Genomic DNA, 17,889 nt, shown 5'->3' on the forward strand with positions numbered 1-17,889 from the left:
GGGAGAGCTCAGAGCCTAAAGGGGCTCCAGGAGAGCTGGAGAGGGACTGGGGACAAGGCATGGAGGGACAGGACACAGGGAATGGATCCCACTGCCAGAGGGCAGGGATAGATTAAAGATCAGGGATAAATTCTCTGTGAGGGTGGGGAGGCCCTGGCACAGGCTGCCCCTGGATCCCTGGAAGTGTCCAAGGCCAGGCTGGAACAACCTGGGACAGTGGAAGATGTCCCTGCCCATGGCAGGGGATGGAACTGGGTGATTTTTTTAAGGTCCCTTCCAGCCCAAACCATTCCAGGATCCACCCAAAGAAAAACATCTCCTTTTGAGATGATTATCAGCCAGAACCTGCCCCATGAGCAGCTTGGACAGTGTCACTGCAGCAATCCTCAGCAGAATTTCACATTCTTAGGAGAAACAAAAATCTCAGCAGCAAAGGCAGATTTATTTCTGCAGGGGCAGCGTGTTGGGCACAGCGACTGCTCCTCTGCTTTGGGGTCTGTGGGGCCAAGCTGGCCCCTGTTCTGTCCCCACAGCTCGGTGTGGAAGGGTCAATTTGCCCTGTTTTTGCCAGGATGGAAGGCAGTTATCAGCAGGAGTGGGATAGGCCACGATTTCCTTTCCTAGAAACCTCCTGTCACTGTACCCAGGTGTGTCCTTTTTGCAGCACCCCCTGTTCCCGGGGAAAGAGCCAGCTCAGAATCTGGGAGTTTGTCTTTCCTGGGCTGGGCTGAGAAGATGGAGCATCCTCAGAGCATCCCTAGGGGCAGCTCCTCTGTCTGGGCCTCCAGCCCTGGGCTCCAGGCTGCAGAAATGCAATATTTTGTCAACTGCTCCATCTAGTGCCATTTCAGCAGAAAAAGCATCAACACTCAGAGCCGTGCTGGGGCCTGGGCAGCTTTCCCTGCCTGGTCTCTGGAGAGGGCCCATGAGGATGTGCCAGCTCTCATCCCTGGTTCTGTGCTTGCAGAACCAGGAATCTTTACCCTGTTTTCCTCGTCCTTCTCAAAATGGGATTATAAACCCTTATGTGGAAATATCTGCCCTGGAAAACATAACATTCCTTATGAGCTGTTTAACTGTTTAGGAATCCCTTAGGCTGGATCAGGCTTGGAGTAACCTGGGGTGGTGGGAGGTGTCCCTGTCTGTGGCAGGGGGTGCAAAGGGATGAGCTTTAAGGTCTGTCCCAACCCAAACCAGTCCGGGTTCTGTGATCCTAAATAAAGAGGGAATAAAGAGTTTATGCTACCACTGCGTATTTCCCCTTTTTGGTGCAGGAATTAAACTCTGCTGCACCCCCAGCAGACTTGGGAAGGCAGCAGAGCCCTCAGAGCCCACCTGGAAAAGGCTAAAAGCAAAGTCAGGGTGACCCTTGCTCCTTTTCCATTTGGGATGCTGCAGAACACGGATCTCTCTGATTTGCTGCCATCCTAGAAGGTGCAGCTATCACAGGGATGTGCATTTTGGGGAACAAACCCTACTAAAGGGGTAACAACGACCATGGCAGTGTTTAACCAGGACATCAATCCACCCGAATTCCTGACGCAGACGTGTGAACCTGTGGAGAAAGATGATAATGGAATTATGCACCAATGCTCAGCACAACTGTGAAAAGTGATGTTTTATACACGTGTGACATTAAATTAATTCACTCCAGTGCTTTCAGGCAGAGGGACATTAACTGCTCCCTCCTGGCATAATCACATCACCTCCACGGGCTCTATGGATGTCACACTCCAGGGTGGTAATTGCCATGGGATTAATTACAGGGAATTCAGGGGCATTACAATGGTTCCTCACCAGCAGGATAATGAGGTGGAGTCCCTCATCCCCCCAGGCTGACCTGCTGGCCCCACCAGCCCACCCAACACCACCACCACCACATCATAACCTGGTTATGAGTTGGCCAAGAAATGCCAACAGCCCTGAGATGGCTCCTGGTTATTCCACATCTCTCCAGGTGAGGAAGCTGATGGAAGGACTGTGAACAGCATGTGACCCTTCTTCTCCAAGGCAGGAGAACTCTTAGGACAAGAGGAAACAGAGGAAAAGTTTTCCCAGAGGAGGTTTAAACTGGGTATCAGGACAACATCTCGTGTAATAGCTTTTAACACTGACTTCAATTAAAATATAGAATAAAACAAATGCACAACTACTTACGCAACCGAGCTTTATTTAGAACCTTTGAAGTCAGAAAATGTCTCATTTTACTGATCTACGTAAACATACAATCAGGAGGTTTAATTGCTTTTTCCCTTGCACAGAAATAAAGTTTTAAACAAACCAGAACACCTCCACCCAGACAAGCGTGATGCAAATTGAATTCTCTGCCTTGGTCCTGCACGTGGAGCATGGTCACTGGTTTATCAATTAGTTGCAATATAATTTTTTTTTGGCAGTAATATATTCGAACACACAAAGTGCAAATTACAAGAAGCAGAAAATGTTCTCTCTCCTTCTGAGCAATGAGAAGTGCAAAATGTCTCGGCCCATAAATTCTATTTTTTATGTCAATGAACTGCATGTGCATCACAGGCTAATGAATAGCCCTGTACAACTTCATTGATTAAATGTGGCACTGTCTCAGGGTTGGAATGCAAAGGCTGTAAAAACACAGGGCAGAGGAATCATTCCCTTTGGTTGGTAAATTCCACACTCTGCTGCTGAGGGCACCTCCTCACACCCCACCTTGAACTCCTGCATGCCTCGGATACCTGTGCAACCAAAGCAGTTTGTTAAGAATTCTCCAATTTTCTACATCTGGAGACATTCCTGTGCGTCTGCAACCGAGATTCCACTCACACCTCACCTGGCAAATCAAACTGGGAATCCACTGAAAATGAGAAATCTCTTCCAGGCACTATTAAGGGAATACTCACCAATGGTTCCAGCAGGCTAAATGCACTTTGTGATTACCTAAAGTTATGGAAAACTTTCCAAGGAAATAAGGAAACCCCTTTTCCATGAGAACTTATCACAGCATTCCTGTCTCACTGCAGTTCACCTTGCTCAGGACTGGTTCCTGTATGTCAAATGGGGAAAATTCCACTAAATTACACAACAACTGTACCTTTACCACCCCCCTCCACTGCTCAGTTATTATACTGCAGATTTTCAACCTTCTTTCCATTTAATTCCTGGAATTTTTCACACCAAATGAACAGCCAATCCTGACCCCACCCCCCCTTTCATTTCTCCCAGCTACATCACCATTATAAATTATGTCAAACAGACCAAACCAGACTGGGCTGCTCCCTCTAAACCCCTCCTGCTCCTCTGGATAGGAAGATTAACCCAGAATTCCCTGCACTGCCAGGAATCTGCCTGCCAAATTCATCTGCAACATCACCAAGGCCACACTCACATAATCACTGATGGCTGGGACATGGAGTGAGTTTGGGAAGTTTTGGCTGAACGTTCCTGCACCCCACCTCCACAGTGGGACCAGCCTTGGGAAGGCTCCTCGTGGGCTTCAGACCCCAAAACATTGGCTGGGGGATGAGCTGGAGGGGGTTGAGGAAGCTCATCCCAAACTGCTGCACCTGGCTGTGGGAGATCAATCCCAGCAGTGCCTGGTGGTGCCCAAAATTGGCAGCCCCAAGAGAGGAGCATCCTCCCTGGTCCACAAAATCTTCCTGCACTGCCTGGTCCTGGGGAGACTCTTGGAAATGTGCATCAGTTTGCTGGTTAGGATGAACTCCGTGGAGCCAGAGGGACTGCTCACTGTCATTCCTGGAATTACAGGATCACATTCCCAAAGCAAACTTTTTGTCTTCACTGAAGTTTCAGGATGAGCAATTATGCTGCAGCTTGGCACGACAACAACTGCCTTTGTATGCAACATGCCTAGCATATATCAGCACATTTCTTCTTAAAAAATAGAATTAGAATAGAATGAGCTACGCTGTTGTTGTTCATGCTGCCTAAATATCTGAAAAGGCTCAAACATTTTAAAAGCCTAAAAAAATAAATTTCCCTCTCCCCTCGTTTATTTTTCATGCTAAAGGCTGCAAATTGACACATCACAGTAATTACCTCTGACTAACTTCCACAGACCTACCCAAAGAGATAAACATGAGAAGTTCACATTTGACTATCAGACTTACTGTGCTGAGCACAAATAATTTCCCAGAGGAGAATTTGATATTTCATCATTTGGAACAGTGGTAATTTAATTACATTGCTAATGTTTTCTGGCATACTTGAAAGAACAATTAGCATAAGTAAATCATGAGTGAGATGACAAGTCACTCAGCATTTATTCCTGCTCCTCAGATGAGATCAGCTGATGATCTGAATTCTCTTTTGTGTGTGAATTGATTCCAGGTTCAGCAGTCACAACCAGCGCTCAGACCAGCAGGGACAAAATCGTGTTAAATAAAGCAGAATGAGTCTTGTCCTTTGAAGCTCCTTAATTAAAACTTGTCCAGAGAAACCTCCGAAGCCACCAGAAGTCGTGGAGGGCGGGGAGAAAGGCCGGAAAGAAAACCTGAACGAAGCTGGAGATGCACGGCGGGAATGCTGATCCACGTTTTGCCAGGCGTTCGACAGCTCTCCTGATGGCCTAACAGAGCTCGGGTGCTCTCAGGACAGCACTGTCAGGGTCACCATGCCCCTCTGGCGCTTCAGGATGGCCACAGCCTGCTCGTGGGTGACTCCTTCCAGGGCCTCCCCGTTGACGGCCACGATCTGGTCGCCGCGTTTCAGCCGTCCATCGTCGGCCGCTGCGCCCTAAAACGGCAAAGCAGGGCTGAGGCCGGCACCCCCGGCCTCCCGGAGCCCGGGGTGCGGCCTGCAGGGAGGGATGGAGCTCTGCAGGGAGGGATGGAGCTCTGCAAGGAAGGATGGAGCTCTGGAAGGAAGGATGGAGCTCTGGGAACCCCTCCTGGCCTGGAGCAGTGGCAGTGCTGAGCTCCCCCGGTGGCCGTCGCTGCCCACCCTGCACAGGGAGACACCGAGCAAAGGCCTGGGCAGAGGTTCGGGGTTTTATGAGGCAGAACTGGTTCTGGGTTTTATGCTCGTGGAGAGGCTTGTCAGAGCAGAATTGAAATGTACTCCGTGCCTCATGGCTGAGAAACAGCTAAAAAAGTGGGGAGGGAGAGGGAACCAAGCCGGGCACTGCCCCCAGCCCCAGACAGAGATGAAAAAATGGCCTGGGGTTGTTTAGATTAAACATCAGGATAATTTTGTTCACCACAAGGTGCCAGTCACTGGAGCAGACTGCCCAGTGCAGTCCCCATCCTTGGAGGGGTTTAAAAGCCATGTGGATGTGGCACTTGGGGACATTGGCTGGCAATGCTGAGGGAGTCACTGGACTCGGTGATCTCAGAGGGTTTTTCCAACCTAAAAAATTCTGTGACAGTCCTGAAAGCTTCCAGAGAGCTTTAGGAATGGCTCCTCTCCTCCAGACATCCCAGTGAAGCTGTTTTACCTAAATCCCAAGCCCTGCCTGCCCAGAGGTTGGCTCATGGTGTCTCTTTCTGCCCCAGCTGTGACTGCAGGAACTTCAGGTTCCATTTAGGATTTCTCAGTCACGCTCACATCTAGAAACCTGTAACCCTAAGCACAGGTTAAAAAGCACAATATTTTAAAAATTTAGAATTGCAAAAATACCAGATTTTGTGGTTGGAACCCCAGAATAGCAGGAGCAGGAGATATGGCTCCTACTTTACTAAACTTCAGGCAAAGTTTTCTCCACCACATCATCTACCCTGCCAGAGGTGCTGACACAAGTGGCACCAAGTAGGCACAGGGCAAGCAGCTGCATGTGACAGACTTCACAATTATTTTATAGAAAGTATCCCTAATTCCCACTGCTTTTCTTCCCTCCCCTTCCATTTCCACAACTCCCCTCATGTGGCCATGCCTGATGAGTTTTGCTGGCTCCTTTTTAGCAGGGGATGGGTGGGAAAAGGGGAATATCTCCCTCCTACAATATGCTTTATTTATGATTCTTCCCCAGTCTCAGTGGCTGGAGCTCTCTGTTCCTGGCAGGGACCCCCCAGTCGTCCCAGACACTCAGAGTTGGGATCAGAGATGAGCTAATTCCTGTTTTTTTCATCAGGATACAGCATCTCTGCAATTTCCTCACTCCTGCACAGTGGGAAAAAAAGTTGCCTTCGATACCTCCTGGAAATCTCTTGGAGATTTACAGGTAGAAAACTGCCTTATAAATATTTTAATGTACAAACCCAAGTTTCCCAAGTACACAGAGCAGTTTTGCTGAGACAAAGTGTCTCGTTTCAGCCATCAGGAATATGAAATATAAACTGAGAAGCCAGCTATGAGTTCTGGGTCCACTAACTCACAGCAACGTTTTGCTTTCTGCTACATAATATATTATCCAAGCCCAATCTTAGGTTTATTTTTAAAGATAATACAGAAAAAAAAAAGGGGAGAAAACAAAAATTAAAGATACCTTGGCAAATATAGTCTTGACATAAATGGGCAGGTCTCCATGGGGACTTCCATACCCCCCTACAATACTAAATCCCAGTCCATCAGAGCCTTTCTCCAAAGTAATAATCTTAGGTTGAGGTGCTCTGAAAACACAATAAATATCACTTAGGTAAGCAATGTGTGTCTGTGGGGACTTTATGCAGAAGGAACACTTACAGAGACATTTATCTATCATGAGTTTTTTCACACAGTCACAAACCATGACCTTTGCATTGAAACATTCCTGCAAAGCCCAGAGTTCAAAGGCTGCTCCGTGTGCTCCAGCTCCTCACTTGGAAAAAAATATTTTTAATTATTATTACATTATTACTCATTATAATAATAATATATAATAATAATTATAATAATTATTATATTATATTATTACTGACATCCCTGTGCTTATGACTCCAGAGCTGGAGCCTGAACTCTTCAGGGGTTTTCTCTGTCTACACTGAGCAAAGGAAGAAGTTTTTGGTGGAATTTAGATCACTCATATGAATTTATCCATCTCAGATTTGAAATTAGTAATTTCTATGTATGTAGAAAGAACTGCTGTGGACAGAAGGTGGTCAGGCATTGGCACATCCCTGTGTGGATGTGGCACTTGGGGACATGGGCCAGTGGTGGCCTTGGCAGTGGGACTCAATGATCTGAGAGGGCTTTTCCAAGCTAAACCTTTCCATGATTCCCTGAAAGCCATTTGGCATCTTCCACCTATCTAAAGGTGCAGCCCAAGCTGAGTAATATTTATGCATTTTTTAGGACATAACTAATTCTGCTTCATATTTTCACCTCCAAATTTCCCTACTGCTTTGATATGAAAAAAAAAAAAAGAACACAAATATTTTTGTAAAGCAAGCAGTTCTCCTTTGAGAGCAGCAATAAAACCAGTATCTCACGTTTTAAGACCACAGAATGCAGCACAAATAGCTCAACTTTTACACTCAACCCTCCTGAGGCAGGGCAACAACCTTCTTAAAATAAATGGAATGAACCACAGAATGAAAATGAAGAACATAATGAAAATGATGAGCTGAAATGGAGAATAAATGAATTTCAAAATTGTAACTGGGATGCTCCAGTGTGAAAAACACATGATGGAGAATGATGCACTGCAGGGCTGGACCTCCAACTCCATCACCACACACAAGTGCTGCAAGCAGGAATTATTTTAATTGGATTTTTTTGACTCATAAAGCTATAAAGATTGAAAAGACAAAGCCCTGGGACATGTTTTGTAAGGTGTTTTTAACACCTCTGGCATCAGTCTGCCAATACCAAATTATTTCAAATTGCTATGATCAGAACTCCTTCCAGATGAGGAAGCCAATGGAGAAGGGCAGAAATACCACAGCACAACATCAAGGAAGAAAAAGGATGTTTTTTTCCTTGACAAACACCCAGAAATCAGTCTTGGGAACACATTCTGTGCTTATTCACTCAAGCAATTTCTGTCAGCAGCAAAGACAGACACGAGCCCATCACCAGCCTGGGGAAAGTCACCGAGCTTTCATTTCAAAGGTGACAGAAAACGAGAGAGAGAGAGAGAGGAGCAATGGCAGAGACCTCCCTGCACCCTTTCCCTGGCCCAGGAATGCAGCCCAGGTGTGCAGGAGAGCAGGAACTCACTCGGGGTCCTCGGAGGGATGCTCGGAGGGCAGGCTCAGGCTGCAGCCCGTGGACATGCTCTCCAGCTGGCTGGCAATGGCACTGATGTTGGTGTCAGCCACCACCTGGGCAACAGGGATGCAAGAAAATACAGTTTGGAAAAGCAGTTGTTGTCTTTCCCCCCCCCCCCATGCAAGCTTTAAAACCAAGCCCTGCTCTCTTAATTCTCCACCAATCCCACGGTTTCAGGTAAGTTTCACTTTCTGGGGGTTCAGTGCAAGTTTTGCTCTGAAGCTTCCTCTTGCCGTCACAAGAGCATCACTCAGGCTCTGAGCAAAAGGGAAGAGTCTGGGTAATCCAGAGAAAAAGGTTGCTTTTCCAAGGAAACAGAGTCGGCACAAGGGGTCCAGGATTGGTCTTGAGAGAAACCCCGATAAACTTTAAGAAAACACCAAGATCCAAGGGACCATTGGGCAAAGGCCCTGAAATGTCTCAGACTGGTTTGTTTGATGAGTAGGGAACAAATCTATCCTTGGTTTTCACTTTTCTGAATTTTTAGCATGAATAAAACCTGGATATTTAAACTTACTCTATTACTCTGAAAACATCCTGAATGATGCTCTGAGGGCTGGAGCCCCTTTCTGTGGAAACAGGCTGGGAAAGCTGGGGGGAGACTTCACCTGGAGAAGGATCCAGGGAGAGCTCAGAGCCCCTTCCAGTGCCCAAAGGGGCTCCAGGAGAGCTGGAGAGGGACTGGGGACAAGGCAGGGAGGGACAGGACACAGGAATGGATCCCACTGCCAGAGGGCAGGGATGGACAGGATATTGGGAAGGAATTCCTTCTGTGAGAGTAGTGAGGGCCCTGGCATTAATTATTTTTTTTCTTCATTGATGCTGATTTATTTGTTTTATTTTTCTGGAAAAATTTCAAAGAAACCATCATGAAGTGGTTTGGATTTGAAGTATTTACAGCTGAAAGGACATCAATTTCCCAAAAAGTACACGCTGTGGTTATCCCCTAACTCCATCTCCCTCTGAGGAGATATTCTTCTCTGCCTGACGTTTACTGCAGCACAGGAGTTCAGCTCAGACACTGAAAAACAGCCAGGAAGTACAATTCCAATATTTCCTCTAGCTATGGCCTTATTTTATCAAAGTGAGCAGGTACCCCTTCCACTCATTGCTGTGAACTTGGCTTTAAGGAAAACTTCCCTTTTCAAAGTAAGAAATTCGTTCTATAAATCTGTTTTAAATGAGTGCTCACAATTCTTCCATAGCAATATTTCCCTCTTCCCAATCATCTGGAGCCAAGAGGGTGGCAGAGCCAGGAGGTTTCCATGCAAATTTTGCATCCCAGGATTTGGGTTCCAGGAGGGGGTGCAGCAGGTGAGAACAGCACCTGGCTCAGCCAGCAAAGACCCCACCAAGGTTCCCTTCCTGTGGCATCAGAGTAAGGAATTCCAGCCAGGATTTCTCATGGTTTTTTGTTTTGTTTTGTTGTTGTTGTTCAATAAAACAAGGGTAAAACCAAATCTGTATTCAAAAATCTTCAGCTGGCAGCAAGAACGTATCAGAGTTCAACAACCTTGTTAAAAAGCTCCCCCTTATCTCATTACTACACCTGCAGAAAAGAAATTAAATTAAACCAAGGCATCAAAACAGCTGAGAGGGATGATTGTTCCCCTGAGACCTTAATCTCCCATTTGCAAACAGCATTTGCAAACTCCTTCCCAGGACGTTCCCATAATAAGCCTTTCCACCCCACTGAACACAATTATCTGACCTTTCAGAGCAGTTTGCCACGAAGTGGTCTACCCTGATAATAAACAGAATTACTTAATGGCACATCAGTCATGATGATCACAGTGATAGGATTGTTCCATCTGGATTGTTTTGATAAAAATAAAAAAAAAGAGCAGTTTGGTGGTGGAGGGGTACCTGTGATGGGTGGGGAAGGGAACCATCACCACACTTTGACACTGCTCCAGGTGTTAAAATACAACATCCAACCTTCCCAGGGCAGATTTTTAATAGAGGAAAACAGACTCTATTCCATCCCAATAAACCTCTATCATCTGTAAACAGTATCAAGCTCATTTTAATGAGACAGAATGCTCAGAGAGCAAAAATGTGGAAGAAAAACAGCCAGCTGACAAACCCAAAGACACTTCCAGAAGAAGCTCTTCAAGCCAGTGGCATTTCTAGAAGAGCCTCTTTGTTTGTCTGAGTGACCCAGTGGCAGAGTGCTCCATCAGGAATATTTTTAAATCCATCATGAGGTGCAATATTGAGCTATATTACAGCTTTCAAGATGAGCAATTTTGGGTTCTGCAGCAAGCTTTCATTTTCTATTCAGGGAGTACTGTTGACATGAAAAGTGAAATTACTCAACGTTAGTAACAATATGATAACTATAATTTAACAGAGAATCCTCAGCTGGTGTAAATCTGTGTGTTTCCTCTGACTTCAATGGAACTACACAAAACACCATCTGCTCTGGAACTGGCTCATCACTTACTGGGTCAGCAGTTCATGGACAGACAAAACAAAGAATGAGCAAGTCTCAAACTAAGTTTATTATCATTTCATTGCCTCTTTTTTCTTTCTCTCCCCCCCCTCCTCCATTTTTTACAGCCACATTTGTGTCATAATACAAGCAAGAAGCTTGCAAAAATCCCTCAGGATGTGTTCCAATCCAGAATGCTGTGATGATAAAGAGAGTTAAGAGAAGATTTTAGTGGTGCCTTCAGCTTGTTTTCTGATTGTTGCAGTAATTCTGCAAACGAGTAGAATTTTGAATTCTAACTGCCAAGTATTTTCCCCATTTCTTTGTGTAAACATAAAAATAAACTATGGATCAACACAGTGGCAGGCAGCAATTAGAAGCAATGTGGTAGAAGATGTCCCTTTTAGCTACCAGAGAAACACAGCAGTGACAGCACTGTTTTCTCTCCTGAGTGTTTTTATCCTTTACCTGATGAATAATCAGTTCCAGGCAGCACTGTCTTAGTGATGATGCCATCATTCTTCCTAAATTCTGCTAGAATTTCTTTCAAGGATAAGGAAACCACCCCGTGGGTCTCTGTCTCATTACATCACAAGCACACACACTCATTTTCTTGTTCCTAGTTAACTTCCAATTAAAAAAAAAAAAACACCCACAACTGGGAAGCTTGTTGATTTATCACGTGTGGCAACAAGTTACTTTGTTCCCTTTGTTGTGCTTTTATAGAACCATGCTCACAGTCTGTATGAATGGCAATAAAGGATTTTTGAATGGAAATGATTTCTTGCTCTCCTTCTGTGTAATTCCCACCAGCAAAGCACCCTGCAATTCTGTGATGCCTTGTGCCAGGGATGCTCAGGGATTTTTTTTTTCCTTCCTGAATGCCATTTATCTCCCCTGCTGCAGCTGCATGTTCAATTTATCACCATACCTGCAGGATAATGCTCCCATAAGCATTCTTTAGTAGATTAACTGCATCTGCATGAGACAGCCCATCCAAAGGTTGCCCATTAATGCTGACAATCCGATCTCCAACCTGAAAGTACAACAGTAATGGAAAATTACCAGCATTAGGGAAAATTAAAATTAAGAATGCTTAAAATTCCTCGTGAACTTGGCACTGCACAGTCATGCTTCTCTTTTGCAGGATCCCTTTTGTGAGGATTCTGCACTGCCAGTGATCATTTCCCATTCTTTTCTTAACACTAACAATACCATCAGAGAAACAAAGATGGGTTGTATTTTACTCTATTTGCAAGCAGAGAGGGAGGGAGACTTTCCCTGCTGTCCTCCCATCCAGAAAAGATTCATTTGTGTCTGAATGTGCAGACAAGTTCATATTCTTAAAGACTGTGTAAAGCACATGCTGAATGTTGTATAGGAGAGTAGGAACTCCTGATATTAATCCAATTAACCTGGATGATTTCTTCTTCCTACACACAAAAATGATCTCGACCCTGCCATTGTTTAATTCCATTAGAGACAAGGCATGAGTGTAGCAGCATGTCCTAATGAATCTCATGGGCCAAAGCATGTGGATCTGCATAATAAGTTCTTTTCAATCCTCATAATTCCTTGAAATTCTCTCCAAAACTGGAAGTGTTCACCATAGCCATGCCTGGAAACCCACACATGCCGTGGGTCTGATACAAGTGCCTTATTTTGCTGTTTATTTACAGGAGCCTAAAGATCAAACAACTCATTTCTGATCTGGTTTCTACCAGGTCTGAGCTCTAAATGATGCCCAGAGTTCCCAAAACACCTGTGGTTTCCAGAGAGCCTCTTGCTGCCCTGCCTGGGTCTGGATGAACACAAGACATTCCATGACCACTACAAATTCATTAAAGCTCTCTCTCTTAACATCACCTTTTCCATATGGGCAGCAATTGCCATTATTCCCAAGATGGGAAGAGAAAGCCAGATTTGTTCTTTGGGTGTTTTTTTTGTTGTTGTTGTTTTGCTTTAATATAAAATGAGGCAAAGCAGTCTGTGAGAGCTTATGGGTGACAGCAGATACAGAAGTGCTTGAGGCTTCAAGGGACATGTGGGAGATGAAACAGGAAATATTGAACTCACCCTGAGCTTTTGTGTCCGAGCAGCCACTCCACTGGCCTGGATCATAGCAATGAAAATGGGAATGTCTCCCAAGGGACTGCCCTTCCCTCCTGCTATGCTGACACCCAGAGCATCATTTGGGCCCTGGAACAAAGCAAAACCAAACACCTGCAGCGTTCAGAGGGCTGTGCTCAGGGTATGGCAGTAACTGACTGCTTGGATTGGTGGAACAGGGAATAAATGGGTTTGACACACACATTTCCTCACCCAAAGCACAGGCACACATCCAACACCCAACTGCAAACACAAATAATGCAGCTTGGCTTGTGGGAAATGCTGCAAAAATGAACAACTTCAGTGAAAGGAGCTGGCTTTATGAATGGATAGAAAACAACTCACTGACCCTTGTTATCTCCACAGTCCTTGGGCCCATATCGGCTCCTGCTAATAAAGAAACAAACAATTAGCTTCTGTAATTAAGAGATAATATAATTAAGAGATAACACTGTCAGGTGACAACAGTCCCTTGCTGCCTAGGCAGAGTTATCACCAGGCAGGAGTGGAGCCTTCCTGTGCCAAGGCAGGCAGTGCTGCCCACGTGAGGAGGAGGAGGAGGAGGAGGAGGAGGAAGGGTGAATGTGGTGTAATCCCTCTGGTCCTCCATGTCACTGTGACTCCCTTTGTAGCCCAGCCACAATCTGTGGAACAGCAGCACTCTGCCAGCCTGGAGAACAGCCCTATTGTGCCTTCACTCAATTAAAGATTGGCTTTTTATTCCTAAATGCACAAAGGGCTCTGGGAATGCTGCGGTTCCAGGGATCTCCTCTTCCCCTTTGTGCTGGGTTGGTAAATAAGGGACAGGCAGGAAGTCAGGCTGGGATGTATCCAGCTATAGGGTGTGGAAAAGTACTCAAAATACGGGAAAAGGGGAGGGAAAAGGGAAAAAAAGGGGAAGGGAATAAGGATGAGAGGGGAAAGGGAAGGGGAAGGAAATAAAGGTGAGGAACGGAAAGGGGGAAGAGGGAAAAAGGAACATGGAAAAGAGAAGGGGGAAAGTGGGAAAGGGAAGAGAGCAGAATGGAAAGTAAAGGAAAAAGGCAAAGAAATACTTCAGAGGCACTGCTCAAACTGCAACTTTTTCAGCCCAACAAGCTCATAGTCAGGTCCTGAGCTCTGCTACACCCACCCCTAACTGCATCAGCTTTAATGAAACCATTTTAAGAGCCTTGCAGAAGGCTGGCAGAGTACATCTCTCCCAAAATTCCACAATTCTTACCCCCCACAAGCCAGCACCCCCCACATCCATGCAGGTGTGCCTGGGCAGGAGGAACAGGACAGCTGAGGTCTGGGGACCCCAAAACAGGGTCAGGAAATGCCCAGTGCTGCAGGGCCTGCCCAGACAGCACAAGGACGGATGCCCAAAAGCCACCAGGCTCCTGCAGTGCCTATAAACCAGCAGGAGAAATGTCTTCTCCTCCTGCCCACGCTCAGATGTGAGCAAAGATTCCCAACTCCTGGAGCAACTCTTCCCCAGGCTGCTGCAGGTCGTGGATTTAACGCTCTCTAAACCTGCAAATTGCAAACTGGGCATTGTGACTTTCTCATTACAAAACACCCCTTTATGCACTCAAGAGCAGCAGAGATATAAATGAAGTGGTGGCAGCTTTATTCCCTGAGAAAAGTGTTTCTAATGCGAGAACCATGCCTGTGCTAAGCCCCTGACAAGGGCGTCGGGGAATAGCAGGGCACAGGAATTCTGCACTTAAAATAGAGGGGCCATTACTCCTCCAGCAGACAGAAAAATAATGTCATCTTCTGGGAAGTGTTTGGGTCTTAAAAACATCCGTGGGGCGTCTTCTGGGAGGCTGGGCAGGAAAGCCAGACTCAAGTGCTCAGTTTGGCTTTGAAAGCAGCCTGAATATAAAGCAAATCACACTCAGTTTGTACCTGAGTTTCTCTGGGATGTGTCTGCTGAGGATCTTTTTGTGCTGACAAAGTTCTGCAAGGTGGAGAGGACGGGAGCAAGAGCTGGGTGGAAGTGGCTGTGGACACTCTGTTGGCTCGCCTGAGGGTAAAAATAAATAAAAAACCTGTGAGTCAAACCCAAAAAGTGAGCTTTAAAGCTTGAGACAGACGGGCACAGCTGTGCTCTGTGCCAGCCACACTGGAAATGCCACATTGGCCACGCAATGCAAACCCCTCTGGCAGGGGAAACCCACCAAAATCTCCCTGTGGAGATGAAGTCACCACAGTCCCTGGAGGGATTTAACAGATGTGTGGACGTGACACTCGGGACAGGAGGCAGTGGTGGGCTCGGCAGTGCTGGGTTTGAGGGATTTCCAGCCTCAGTGACTCTGTGGTGCTGCTCACAGCACTACAGACCCTTATTCCACACTTCTGTGTTGCTCAGGCCAGCTTTGGACTGTGTTCCCCCCCTCCCAGTTGCTCCCAGGGTGTCTCCACACCTCAGGAGAAGGGGAAATGATGGGCACCTTCCCTGTGATGTCCCTGCATTCACGAGCACCCAGCAGGACAAAGAGCTGCTCTCCCACACGAGGGGGGGACAGCAGGGACACCCATCCTGTCACCTGGCAGCAATCTTTGTTGTTTTAGCTGAACACACTGTAATTGTGTATTCACGATTTGCTCCCCTGCTCCTTCTATTTGCCCAAGAAGCTCCTCTCATTTCCAGCAGAACGTGGGGGCTGACACAGGGAGAGCCTCCAAAGGGAGAAGCTCTCTCCTGCTGCCCTTTCCATTTCCCTCCTTTTCCCTCTCTCCTCTTCTGCCTTTTATCTTCAGACCCTGCCCCTGGAGGAAACCCAATTATCAATTTAGGAAGTGCATCTGAACAGGTTCCACCAAGGGCCAGACCTTTCCAACTGGGCTCTGCCTTGTCCAAAACAAAGATCTGCTCCACCCTTGTCCATGCACAGCAGAGATTTCTCCCCCCAAAGGCATCAGCTGGTGACTCAAAAGCCCTGACACATTTATCCCCCTGGCCAGGGTGCAGCTGTCAGTGACAAACACCAGGCACAGCAGAGTTTCCACCCCTGGGTGCCAATTCATGGCCCAGTTAACAACATTTGCAATGCATGTGAAAGAAACCCCTGTCCTGCACCACAAGGCTTCGACTTCCTCTGCTCCAGGGATGCAGTGGACCCAGAAAAAAGCCAAGTGAGGACAAAAGGTCTGGATGCTCTTGGCCAGCACCTCCTAAAGCAGTGCTTGCAGTTGTGCAAATCATTCAAGCTGATTTGCTGCATCATCTGCCAAGATTTTTATAACTCTTGGAAGGGTTTTGGTGAGAAACATTTATTCAGTTTTCAAAATCACCAAGCCACTTTGGAGCAGGGAGATGAAGGCTCTCAAACCACTCTGCATCAAGGAGATTAGGATTTCTTGTATCAAAAGAAAGGCAGGAATTACCAGGTTCCTGCAAAAGCCTCTTATGCTACAAAAAAGGGAGATGATGTCATTTGATCTGAATTTTTACCTAGACCCACATTAGATATTATGGCATTTTGCTTCCCTTTCAGCTTGAGCTTTACATGGTAAAAAAATGTAAAATTTACCAGGTGAGTAATATTTAGCTGTCACTTCTTGATTACCTTGGGCTTCATGTTAATACAATGGCCAAAACAAAATGTAATACCTGACTGCTGACTTAATGCAATCAGTGCAATTTCCCTTTGTTACTTCACTTCTCCTTGCCTGCTGCATGCACTGCAGATGTTTCTCCAAGGCCATTGTTTTTAAAGCTGGGCTTAGCCCAGCTGTTCCCCCGTGGCTTCAGCCCTTCCTCTCCACCTCCAGCCAGCCAGGACCACTGCTGGCCTTTAGGAAGTGAAGAAATCACACCATGATCTGATAATTTTGGCACCTTTTTGGGGCTGCTCACGGACAGGCCTCTTACAGACCTCCTTAAAAACATTCCTGCTTTAACTCACATCTCCCCTAAGCCTCCTGTGGCTCCTCCTCTCTGTTTCCAAAGAACAAACCCTTCTTTTAGCAGGGCTGGATCCCCTCATGTGCAGCTTCCCCATGGCAGAAAGGGGCCAAACCCCCCCACAGCCTCACCCTGCTGTGATCCACTCTTTTAGAGACATTGGCACCTTAAATATAATGGCAAAGCAGTCGATTTTCAGAAGGAAAACCCATTAAAAAGAAGTTTTCTAAGTCACTGTGCCTTGTTTCTCTCCCCTGCAATCCTCCAGGCTTAACACCAAGAATTGTGTCTGAGCAGACTGGGGGGCACAGGGAGAGGGGAAAAGCCCTGCTCTGATTGAAAAATGAATTGTTGTCCTCGCTTCAGGTAAAAAGCAAGTGAAGCAGGAAATTGCTCTGTGTTTTCTTGGAGAGGAAAGCAGCTCTCCTGTGGTTCTGCTGGAAGATAGGCACAGATACAGTTTGGTTTCATTAGCTCGTTTTGATAGACAAAACAGCTGCAGAAAATACATTCAAGCAGTTTTTGCAGGTCTTCAAACCAAGAATTTCTGGGCATCATCACTTGGGAAAGATATTACAGATTTTTGGTGTGTCTTGGGAAGACACTCCTTCAACAATAAATACATTAACCAGCTTTTCTGCTCAATCAGCATTTCAGCTGCAGTTCAGCACGGAAAATTATGGGGATAAAATATCTTATTCCCTACCCTCAGCAGTGTCTGTGGAAGGATGAGCTTCATGTGCACATCTGTGCACCATCCCCGTGCTCTGCCCCTCACAGCTCCAGTTTAAACAGAGGAATTTGTCACTAACCTGACTGTTTTGAGATGTTTTCCGTGATGACAGCCATGACCCAGCTCTCAATCTCCCAAGCTCAAGATGCACCAGGCCTTGAGCACACTTGGAAAAAAAAAAAAAACAAAAACACAAAAGAAAAAACAACCCACAATGTACAATTTAAGTAGACATATAATATTTCATGCTCTCCTGGAGAGAATTATGTTTATATTCAGCACCACAAGTCCGTGAAGAAAGCCACAAGGAATGCTCAAAACATGAACACTTGTATTTAGACAATACAAAAAGTGGATTTAGGCTTGTCCTGAAGGTTTCTCCTGGTTGCTGTACTTAGTATGAATCTCCCCCTTGCAAACTGATGGCCAATTTACTCAGGAAAAATAAACAAAAAGCCCCAAACTCTTTAGCAGTCATTTGAAAAACCCTTCAGAGGCAAAATGCTGCAGAAAAGGGTGAATTTAACCCATATGGATCCAACTTCACAAAACACCCTCGTTCCACCGGTTCCCAATTCTTAAATAGGTGAACTTTTGGCA

The 17,889-nt window shown here is 46.0% G+C and overlaps 1 protein-coding gene across 1 annotated transcript in view; it reads right to left on the reverse strand.

The window, feature by feature from the left end:
• Positions 1–2,150: 2,150 nt before the first annotated feature.
• The window catches only part of PATJ (PATJ crumbs cell polarity complex component), a 137,997-nt gene continuing 122,258 nt past the window's right edge, over positions 2,151–17,889 (reverse strand). Inside the window, exons 38-45 of the mRNA XM_088169636.1 lie at positions 17,369–17,455; positions 14,555–14,672; positions 13,011–13,051; positions 12,629–12,751; positions 11,484–11,588; positions 8,068–8,171; positions 6,416–6,539; positions 2,151–4,728 (exon numbers count right to left, since the gene is read on the reverse strand). Of these exons, the coding sequence (XP_088025762.1) occupies positions 4,582–4,728; positions 6,416–6,539; positions 8,068–8,171; positions 11,484–11,588; positions 12,629–12,751; positions 13,011–13,051; positions 14,555–14,672; positions 17,369–17,455 (849 nt within the window). The 3' untranslated portion in view covers positions 2,151–4,581. The remainder of the gene's footprint in view (positions 4,729–6,415; positions 6,540–8,067; positions 8,172–11,483; positions 11,589–12,628; positions 12,752–13,010; positions 13,052–14,554; positions 14,673–17,368; positions 17,456–17,889) is intronic.

Source organism: Sturnus vulgaris, chromosome 9, assembly GCF_052056855.1.
Source record: "Sturnus vulgaris isolate bStuVul1 chromosome 9, bStuVul1.hap1, whole genome shotgun sequence".
NCBI lineage: Eukaryota > Metazoa > Chordata > Aves > Passeriformes > Sturnidae > Sturnus > Sturnus vulgaris.